General features: G+C 38.2%; 3 protein-coding genes across 5 annotated transcripts; 1 reads left to right on the top strand and 2 right to left on the bottom strand.

The window, feature by feature from the left end:
- The first annotated feature begins 1,428 nt into the window (after positions 1 to 1,428).
- Positions 1,429 to 4,004, top strand: LOC108116984 (ecdysteroid-regulated 16 kDa protein). 3 transcript variants are annotated; one of them, XM_017229145.2, is made up of 3 exons: positions 1,429 to 1,492; positions 3,050 to 3,147; positions 3,396 to 4,004. In XM_017229145.2, exons 2-3 carry the CDS (start codon positions 3,063 to 3,065, stop codon positions 3,788 to 3,790), a joined length of 480 nt encoding a protein of 159 aa, XP_017084634.1. In that variant the 5' UTR covers positions 1,429 to 1,492; positions 3,050 to 3,062; the 3' UTR covers positions 3,791 to 4,004. The 3 variants fall into 3 exon arrangements, with proteins under 3 accessions (XP_017084634.1, XP_017084636.1, XP_017084635.1); XM_017229147.2 differs by lacking the exon at positions 1,429 to 1,492 and adding an exon at positions 2,092 to 2,132; XM_017229146.2 differs by lacking the exon at positions 1,429 to 1,492 and adding an exon at positions 2,184 to 2,638.
- On the bottom strand, positions 3,812 to 8,781 carry LOC108116983 (neuropeptide CCHamide-1). Its single transcript, XM_017229144.2, has 4 exons — positions 8,540 to 8,781; positions 4,947 to 4,982; positions 4,820 to 4,866; positions 3,812 to 4,615 (listed from the first exon to the last, which is right to left on the bottom strand). The coding sequence occupies exons 1-4, from the start codon at positions 8,601 to 8,603 to the stop codon at positions 4,235 to 4,237; spliced, it is 528 nt and encodes a 175-aa protein (XP_017084633.2). The 5' UTR covers positions 8,604 to 8,781; the 3' UTR covers positions 3,812 to 4,234.
- A 753-nt stretch (positions 8,782 to 9,534) lies between these two features.
- On the bottom strand, positions 9,535 to 10,439 carry LOC108116830 (10 kDa heat shock protein, mitochondrial). The gene is made up of 2 exons (XM_017228881.2): positions 10,304 to 10,439; positions 9,535 to 10,241 (listed from the first exon to the last, which is right to left on the bottom strand). The coding sequence occupies exon 2, from the start codon at positions 10,235 to 10,237 to the stop codon at positions 9,929 to 9,931; it is 309 nt and encodes a 102-aa protein (XP_017084370.1). The 5' UTR covers positions 10,238 to 10,241; positions 10,304 to 10,439; the 3' UTR covers positions 9,535 to 9,928.
- Between the last annotated feature and the right edge of the window lie 30 nt (positions 10,440 to 10,469).

The following is a 10,469-nucleotide window of genomic DNA, read 5'->3' as shown; positions in this document are numbered from 1 at the left end:
TATAGATTGTTATAATTCTCAAGTGCTCTTTATGAAAACTAAAGCTTATATAGGCGTATTTTACTTGTTCAATCCCGCGCAATTTATATCCGTCACTGAGTGACGAACGTTGACTCTGTAATTTCACAAGCGAAAAAGAAAAACGACATATACATATATAAAAAGCTATTCATTGTTGCTTGTTGCTCAATTAATTAATCGATTCGTGTGTAAAAAAAAAGCTATCTATACTATACCAAGGCAGGATTTTTAATTGAAATCTCTTCATTATGAAGACGAAGACAAGGCCGAATAGCTTTCTTTCATATAAACGACTCAAGCGATCCATAGAGGCAAATCGCTTCGAACCCATGGATGTGGATATTGATGTTTATGATCCACCATCGCCGAGTTATCCAATTGAGTCACAGAACCTACAATACGAGCCCATGGATACTGAAATTGAGTCAGAACTAGACATGGCTGACACTGCTCAAAAGCAGTTATCACAGCCTCAGCACCGTATCAAAATATCGGTATCTGAGTCAGAACTAGACATGGCTGTCACTGCTCAAAAGCAGTTATCACAGCCTCAGCACCATTTCAAAATATCGGTGTCTGTTAAGATTGTGTCAAATCACAATTAATTAAGATTATTTCTATTTCTTTTGTACCGACCGATTTTGTTTTTGAAATTTGTAAAGTTGTGTTGTATTTTGCTTTCTGTGTTAAACCGCGTTAAAAGTAGTATTTATTATTGTTTAAATTCGCATCACTGCCAAATAGGTTACATGACATGATATCACAACTGCCCGTTGCGACACCTAGCGGAGTGTAGATGTGGTAGATAACGTTGGGTTGCCAAATACATTTTAAATGTCAAATAATACTCCACCTGGCGTTTTAGGTTCGCAGTATATTGGAATACACTGGAAAAAGTTTTTATTTTGAATTTCAAACGCAAACTAGAGTGGAGTAATGACTTTCAATCATATAAAATCAAAAATATTTATAAAAAATTAATTGAAAGCTAAGGTAGGTATATACATTATCTATGAATTGTAACTTTTAATTTATAAATAGAAAATACAACTATAACATAGGAGTAAATAAATAAGCAAAAACGCTTCCGAGTTGAACACTTCCTCAAAATATATTCCAGCTCATTCCGTATGCGAAGTGATGTGTCAACAACAAACTTAAAGCGCAGTTAGTATTTCCTAATAACGATACATTTCCCCAACCTTTCTCTAGATTTCAGAAGAGAGTAGCAACTGATTGAATGCTTACCGCTTGAATACTGGAGCACCTACTTCACAAAAGGCCGGAAACTTTCAATTCTGCGGAACATTGTGTAAAGTTTTTCAAGCCGGACAAACCGGCCAGGGCAGATGTTTTTTTGTTGTATATTTATTTATCTATTTGGTTACAGCTTTCGGTTTCGATTTCTGTCAGTTGCATTTCAAGCTTCGAACGCTGCAGTTGCGGTCTGAAAACACCTAACCAAAATCAAGTAAAAAAGATATAAAATTTAATCTTGTCAATCTTGTCTGTAAAGGGAAAGAATTTCAAATTTCCCTAAATAGTAATAAAAACGATCGTAAATAAATAGATTTTTACACATTAAATAAGAATATTCAAAGCATTATTATATCTTTTGTCTGTAAAGATCACTATGAGTAGTCACGTTTACAAAAAATATTCATTTTCGTTTTCAATTCGTCTCGAGTTGTTGTGTTCTCGGTTTCGTTGCTGAACTTTCTAAATGCTAATTGGAATGAACTTAAAAGTGGGCGCGTCAACTTCCTGGATAATCCGAACAAAGGGGAACGCGTACTTAATTCTTAAACAGTTTAACTAAATTGATGCGTTTTTTTTAAACAAGTTATCGTGAGCTGTCTAGCATATTAAATGAGACGAGACTTTTAACGATTTACGAATGTGATATCGATTCATAAGGCACAAATCATAGCTCTCTAAATTTGTATCAAGTTTGATTTGTTAATATATAAGAGAATACGAATGCAATTTGCATTTTAAGTACTTTTGTTTGTTTAGGCCACACACAAGCTTGTCATGGGCTCTAGACTTTGTGAATACTAGATCATTTGTTATTCGTCTGTCAGTAAAATCACACCTTTGTTGGCTATTCGGTAAAAATGGGCAAATTTAAGGTCGAAACTGTGTGAAAAATGTGTGTTTAGTTTGCTTAGACCTAAAGTCTCAAGTACTTTTACTTAAAAAAAAAATGAAAACTATGATCAAATTATGATCAATTTGTATTGAGAAGAATATATATGTATATATTCCATATTAATGAATGTAGGTTACACTTTCCTAGCAATAAGCTGAAAGCCAAACAAAAACATTGACATGTAAATAGTAATAGATATGGCCTGTAAGCGTTAATTGTCTGCAATTCTTGATGTAATTAAACGCTTGGCATGCCGGGCAGGCCAAGAAAATGGGCAGTACTCAATTAAGTCCGTGATTCAGCAGTTGCTGTTGATTTTTATATATATGTATATAACGAACATGCGATGAGATCGGGGTCTCAGTTGCCGATCATCGTCCGTCGCTTAAAGTACTAGCTCCCGAGAGCTGCGCGTAAAACCTGGAAACCACAAACTCAAATTGACAGAAATTGTCAGGAAAACTGGTAAATTAGCAGCTAACTAGGTTTTCCCAGCGCAAAAGACTCTAACAAGAGAGTTAACATAACTTTTTACAACATAACAACAGCTATAAAAGTGTCAGCCAAAACTGTAAGATTGGTATCTCAAAATAAAAGTTGCCTTGTGCTGTCCAAGTTATAATTGCCAACTTTACGTCTCCTCAAATTGTTTTTTGTGGTTTTTTTTGTGAGGTGATTTTAAGTCAAGGCCGATCTTTCATTTATTTTGTGTTTATTTTTTCATCTGACTGGTATAACTGCAACCGGTTTTTGGCCATAACTCGGGCCTGTTATCAAACAGGCCAAAGCTCTCAGACACGCCTCGCCGGGGTCCAAATTAGTTGACCAGCAATTAGCAATCCCTCGTTAAATCTATGTTACTTTTCTTCCAATTAGCTACATCAACAGAATGAAGCTGAGCTCGGGTTTGTTTTTGATCTGCGCCGCTTTTATTGGCTGCACGTCGGCCACGGATGTCCGTGAATGCCCAAAATGTAAGTATCAATCCAGATAAACACCCAATAAAAAGTGTATTAAAACTAAGAGAACCATCTAAATGTCAATGAACTGGTACGAAAAACAGGTCACTTAAGTTATAGCTTTAAGACTAAATGAATAATTTATAGATTTAAATTTAAAGAAATCACTCATACGCAGTGTTTCTCCTATTTAGAACCTACTGATGAAAATTTGTTTAATATCAAGTAATTACGCTCATTTTCTTTTTTTCCTTTAATTGCAGCCAAATCCAAGGCACTGAGTGCCGACGACGTGTCCATCTCCAACTGTCCGAAGAGCAAATGCATCCTGAAGCGTAACACAGAGGCTAGCATTCAGATGAAGATCCGGCCGGAACGTGACTTCCAAGAGCTGACCTCTGACATACAGGGTATCATCTTGGATGTACCACTACCCTTCCCAGGATACTATGGCACCAGTGCCTGTCCGCACATTTACGACGAGGCTGGGGAGAAGAAGGTTGGCTGCCCACTGAAGGCCGGTCAGGTGTACACCTACAAGAACAGCTTTAAGATCCTGCCCGTTTACCCAACTGTTAGTTTGGAAATCCACTGGGGACTCGGAGACAAGCAGGGTGATGCTGCCTGCTTCCAAATACCCGCCAAAATCAAGGCTTAAAATTCAAAAACCACCGAGAAGTGCACTCAATGTTAGCTTTTATTAGTGGTAAATCTTAAGATCGTATCTGCATATGCTTAGTTAGGGATTAAGTACGGTTAAGTGAACGAAAACGAAGCGGGCCATTATTGCGGCATCCAGCCAGTGACGCAATATGGCCAAAAGGATTTCACTGATCGGCTCAGTAAATCTAATAATAATAATCCGAAAAAAAAAAAAAATCCACAACGAATTCTACATTTTCTGTGCCTGCTCCGATCTCTTCTGCCTTGAATTAACTGTTTTAAATTGAATTTTTTAATTGATGCCCGGCATGCAATGGATCGCGTGTGATAAATATCTTTTCATTTCGCTTTTCTCTCTGTGTGTGTTTTTTTATCTTCATCTTGCATAGCTAGCTTGTTATTTGCATAATTTCATTTTGGCAATTTAATTGGAAATTTTTCACTTCGTAAGATAAGCTGAATTTTCGTCATCGATTTGGGCCTGCAGAGCCTGTTGCAGTTTTCGCCAACTTTCGGCTGCGGCATCATACTGCCCGCCTCTGCCACGCCCCTGCTGATCCTGCAACTGCCGCAATTGGTAGCGATGCTGCCGCATCAGCTGCGTCCACTTCAGGCCATTACGATTACGATCCTCTGACTCTCGACGGGTTAAAATGGCTGGAGCTGCCAAGGGTAAGTTGTTAACATTATTTGTATTCGCATTGCTATTGCTGCTGTCGTCATCGCTGTTGTCATCCTGGTTGTTGCTGTTCTGGTTATTGTTGTTGTTATACATTTGCTCTGCCAGGCTGTCGATAGCATATGTATTGGATCCAGGAAGCTTAAAGGGGTTAGAAAAGGAATTATAATATTTAATCACTGTTTAAGTTAAGTAAGTTAAATTTTAAGGGATTATGTACCCTTAAAATAAGAAAGGAAAGGAAAGGAAGAGATTTTTAAATAAAACCAGATCATTTCTGGTAAATTAAGTTATAGTTCTAAGATTCAATTTAAAAATTCCCTGTAAAGTCCTGCTCCTTCTTACCTGTTTAGCATCTATTACCGCCTTGCCACTGGATCGTTTGCCATGAGCTGTGGAATAAACATAAATATGAGTCATGAGCCGGATGTGATGAACTACTGCTGTCAGAGTTGAAAGGCCAAACACTTACCTCCCCAACATGAATGTCCGTATTCCAGGCAGGAACCTGAAAGTATGCAACATTTTTTCCAATTTAATATAAATCATCATCAGTTGCCTGCCACAAACTCTAAGACTTTGTGCACGTAAATTTGCTAGAAAATGAACTAGAAGCCGGAATCCTTCAACTTCTTCTTTTCGACCACCCGGTGAGCCTAGCGTAAGGCTTTAAAACTTTCTATTTTTTACGGTGCCACAGTAAGAACTCCTTTCTTGTGGACTTCTTTCCTGCAGCCCATTGATGCTACTACTTTGGTTGCTACTTTTCCTATAAAGAGCACATGTTTATTGTGTGCTTGGCCTGGCAATGTCGCGGCGACCTATGATAAATGTGGCCATTACAGAGCTCATATGCCAAGCCAGAGCGGGTTGAGTAATGCACTCAGCCTGAGCATTTGAAGGTGGAGCCTTTCTGCATCCCAGTTCTTGGCAAATTTCAACTGAACTGAGCGAAAATGTGACCATAAATTCCTGGATTTATCTTGGTTTTGTTTATAGTGAGAAATGCTATATATCCTTAAATTATTAAAATTTTCTTTAGAAATAGTTTTAAAAAATTTTGAAGGAGATATTTTCGATTTTGAAATCTTATGTTACTTTTAGTTTACTTTGTACTTTTTAATATGTAAATTATTGTCATGATTTGAGGAACTTTTTCTTATTGATATCAACCTGGAACCTTCCACTCCTCAACTCAGATTTAAAGTTCTGATTTTTCTCAGCTTAGTTAAGCAAGCATCCTATCACCCTTCAGGTCCAACCTGTGGCTGTTCGTAACACTTACACAATGTCCTTGATGCCACTCGTGCATTGTGTGCCAAAAAAAGAACTTGCCAGAGGTGGCGACGCAGAACTAATCACACAAATGGACGGCAACGCATCACCATGAAAGGAGGCGAAAGGACTCAGCTGTGGGACATTCGGAAAGGGATGTGAATACGCTTTGCGCAACTGTCAGTTGGTAAGTAGGATGGAAGGATGGAAGGGCGGACGTAAGGCAGATCTGCAACAAAGAGCAGGAGTTACGGCAAATAGCAACAAGTTACATGACGCAGATGGGTCAAAATCGCTTCTGGAGGTGGGGACTTGGCGTTTGCATAAGCCAAGATAAATATATATATTCGCCTGGCCAGACGATTCCATCATGCCCAGGGCTGCGGCTGTTGCTACCCTCGCCATATATCAAACCCGTAATCATTTGTCAATTACTTAAACCGTGGATTAATTGTTGCCGGGCAGCCACGAAGCCCATACAGCCGTTCATATTGTGCCCACACTTGTTGACAGGCATGGCGGCCATCAGAGATAGCGATTCCCGACATCGAAGCCTTTTGGGGTCGCCGCATCGAAGGGCTGTCATTAAACAGTGCGACCCTCTATTTAATAGCCCTCTTCTCTGGAATTCAACACCCACATCCCTCTATTCATTCAATGGCAGAGATAGCTAATTAACTTGACCAGCGCATTTTAATAGCCATATCCTTGATCTTGGCCAGCTTTGACGTCTCTACTTCCGAATAATGTCTTTTTTTAATAGCTTTGAAGTGCGACGCAATTTTACTAAAAAAAAAACATATTTAATGGAGTATTTTACCTGCTGGGAGGGTCAATATTAAACTGCTGCTATTTTAGTTTTGGTTAATTATTTTGTTTTTGGGGAATACCCCAGCAGAACAAAGTAATTGCGACAACTGTAAGATATGTCATTAGAGGTGTCATTTAATTTTTTTTATTATAAATTTTTTGATGATAAGTAAGTAAATATGGCAATTGAGTCGTGGTGACAGTTCAATATAAACTCCAAGTTCATAAGTAAGAATATTTAGAAGATTAAGCAGTAAAATAGTCTGATAAAAAGCCTTCACTGTCGCTTTTCGACCTGAACCTAACCCAATCAGTCTAAAAAATATACGCAGCGCGAAGGACTGTTCTTTTGGTCATGGCCATCATCTGTATCAGGAAACAGGGAGAGCAGGGTGCTATCTAAGTAAAGGTAAAAGCCACAACTGCAATGCCTGCAGGCGGCACAGCTTGACAGGTTCACACGTTCCGTTCGGGTTTTTATTTTTCCGTTCTTGCTGACGCTTTTTCCGTAACCCCGTGGTTTTCCATAATACGTGAATTTCCATTACCTCTGTGTTAGAAAGACCGCTTTTCAAGAGAGATACACAGAAATAAATTGTGTGTATATTAGATAGAGACACTCTGGCATTTCTTAAGATATGCATATAGAATATAACTTTTAAGAAATGCTTTTATTTTTTATAAATTTGGAACTTTATAGAAATGTATTTTTAATGATTGTGAAGAAGTTGAATTTGAATTTGATAATAATTGTTTAGGAACCTCTGTGTTTGGTTAAGAAAAAAATAGTATTCAAAAATATAAAAAAACCAATGTAGTTTTATTAACTATTTGTATATTTGAAGCATCAAAATAAAATGAAACAATTTCTTTCTGTGCGATTTTCTATAGCACGCAGTTTGGATTAATTTACGATGGCAATCGAAAGCGTTAAAAGCGTTCAGGGAGTGCCGGACCGAAGGTCGGAACTGAACCCCTGATCTCACCGACCCGATGTGCTAACTCCGATTTCCCCAATTTCCCCGATTCCCCGGATTTCCACTTAGCCTGCCGGCCTGCATTCGCTGTGAGTAAGGAAAATACGTAGAAAAACCCCCAAAAAAGGGAAGCCGACGAACAAGCGAGCAAACAAAAGCGTATCAACAGGAAAATGTGCATAAAACTCCAACTGATAAAGCGGATTAGGGGCGTAAATGGTATAAGGAGAGTGGGGAGATCGCAAAATGGGAGCTGGAGTTTTCCCGTTAACCATGATATTGGTAACACGTATTACCAGTTAGTTAATCAGCTAGTAGTTTGGTATTTTTATAGGCTTAGATAGGCCGCCGAATTCTTGGAACTATGACTAAGCAAAACATTCAATTTCATCACTAATGTAAGCCTAAAAGTATGCTTCACAATGATCAATTTTGATAATGGTTAAACGACTTCAAAATTAATTAGTTCTTACTAAAAATTAAGTTAAAATTTAAAGAGGAAACGTAATGTATTTTTATATGATTTTTTTTTAAATATATTTTAAACAGAGCAATTTGGTTTGAAAAAAAACATAAAAATAACGACGTGTAAACCAAAAATAATATGAGTTATTTTAAAATTTTTAAGTACTTAGAGGATTTTGGGTATTTAACTTAGAATATGAAAAAAAAAATGGCAAGTCCGATTTTTGTAATATTTTACGATTATATTATGAATCATATTCGAAACACCCTCCGAAAATTGGTAGTGTATTTATCTACACACAAAGACATTATGAATGAAAAAACACCTAATTTTATTCAAATTTTTAAGGAAGATATATTTTCTTATAAACTTCTTAAAACAAAATCCCGTACGCGTTTATTAGCTGACCCCTCAACACATTAAGAACTTTTCTAATAAGTTGTAAAATATATATTTATTATTTTTGGAGCCTAAATATTCTCAGACAGTTTCTGACTCAATAATCTCTTCAGAAACGTTTTTAATTAACATTTTTACCTGTCACGAGGGCAAAGAGCGCCACCAGCACCACCAAAGTCCAACTGCACTTGCTGTACCACATTTTTCAATTGATTTTATTTCGCAAACTGGCAAACTGCACAGAAAATTGTCCGACGTCAGTTATAATTTTCGCCTGTTGCAAAACTGTTTTGGAAACTTTTAGCCAACTTTTTAGAACCGAACACTTTTCACAGAATCCTCGAGACTTTCCACTTGCCACTTGTTGATCAGAGTCAGGTGCGAACGCTTTTCGAATTGCTAACAAACTGTGGTCGACCAACGGCTTTTATAGCTTAGAAGAGCCAGAGCATACCGCACACTTACCGTTAGCCCGCCGCAGAGATAACGGGACAGCCAATACGAGCGGTACTGCCGAATACAGAGCCTCCGGCACGAAGAAATCCGAAAGCAACCGAAGCGATCCATCTGCCAATGAGCTGTTAGACGGAGGAACCCACGCAACAGGCTGCTGAGTGGGTTGTGGTCAGAGGTTGGGTGGTGGATTAAGGTACAGTGGGTGGCATGTAGTATTGGAAAGTGTGGGTGTGACATTTGCGTAGTCATAGGGATCCAAAATTATGCATTATAAGTTAATACTCACTCCGTTATTTTGTTTTGCCCATACCTTAGCACTCTTTTTGGGGCAGTTTTCAAAGAAAAATTTTACATTGTATCCCCTTTTTTACACATCTCCACCAGAGCAAAGGATTTGGTTTAATGGATGGCCAACTCCTGAAAAGCAAAGTTCATTTTGCAGGCAGCAGCGGGCTAAGGTTTTAAATGCAGTAAAACTTTCTTTGTGAATATTTTAAAGCGATTTAATACGTTTCTGAATATGTAAAATTAACCAAAATAATTTTCAGAAGCTTTCTTTTATTTTATTGCTCTTAACAAGAGAGCTGAGCAAAACCTAGCTGTCAAAGTCATGACTTCTTAGCATTTTATGTCAAAAATGACATTTACTAATCCCAAATTATAAACTAACCAAATTCTTAGTTTTTAATACACAACGCACCAGAAGTGATTTATTGGTCTGTCCTTACATGAAACAATCGTGTGCGACTATGCAATAGTGCATGTGCTACATTATACGATGTAATAGTCGGTGTAGTGGAGTGTAAACGTTGGCAAGCTACCAAATATAACATTTCATTATCATCATTTAGTTTCGAACGCAATCAGAAGCAAAAAAGAGCTTGCTGCAGTAAGTGGTTGTGTTGATACCGATACGGATACGTGGCGAGGATTTAGATTTAGAGTAAACTAATCGTGTCGATTTTAGTGGTGGTGAGGAATTTGAGTACGAGGCTGTTGGCAGAAACTAAAGTGTTGATTTTAGAGTAGAATTAAGTGTATGGCGGTATGATGGGGTGTACGTCTTCTTGGTTACTCCAATTTGGCCAAGATATCGCTCTCTCGGAACAGCACATATTCGCGCTTGTCGTCCATGTCGACCTTGGTGCCGCCGTATTTAGGCAGCAGCACTCGGTCGCCTTCTTTGACACCCACAGACAAGTGACCAGCTCCGGCCGGATTGCGGGCACCGGGTCCAACGGCCACAACAAGGCCCTGCATCTCTTTGGGCACCGACTCCTCCGGCAGCAGGATACCGCCGGCGGTGGTAGTCTTCACCTCAAAACGCTGGATCAGAATGCGGTCCAGCATGGGGATGACCTTCTTAATAACATTGGACATCGTCCTATAATACACAATTTTCAGAAATATATTAAAAAATTCTCACTTGATCACTTTCACATTTACCGGCTTTTTCCTTTTTACAATTTTACAATTTTTATATTTTTTTTTAATTTTTTTGGGAAACTTCAGGAAACGATGTTAATCCTTTGCTCCCCAGCCGTAGACTGATGCTTATGGGTTTTCGTCAAACCTAATACCCTAATACGACTAAAAGGTAAAGTCAAGGCTA

This window comes from Drosophila eugracilis, unplaced genomic scaffold (genome assembly GCF_018153835.1).
Source record: "Drosophila eugracilis isolate 14026-0451.02 unplaced genomic scaffold, ASM1815383v1 contig_401, whole genome shotgun sequence".
In the NCBI taxonomy this organism is placed as follows: domain Eukaryota; kingdom Metazoa; phylum Arthropoda; class Insecta; order Diptera; family Drosophilidae; genus Drosophila; species Drosophila eugracilis.
The sequence above is the reverse complement of the archived record's forward strand: the minus strand, read 5'-3'. Positions and strand labels throughout refer to the sequence as shown.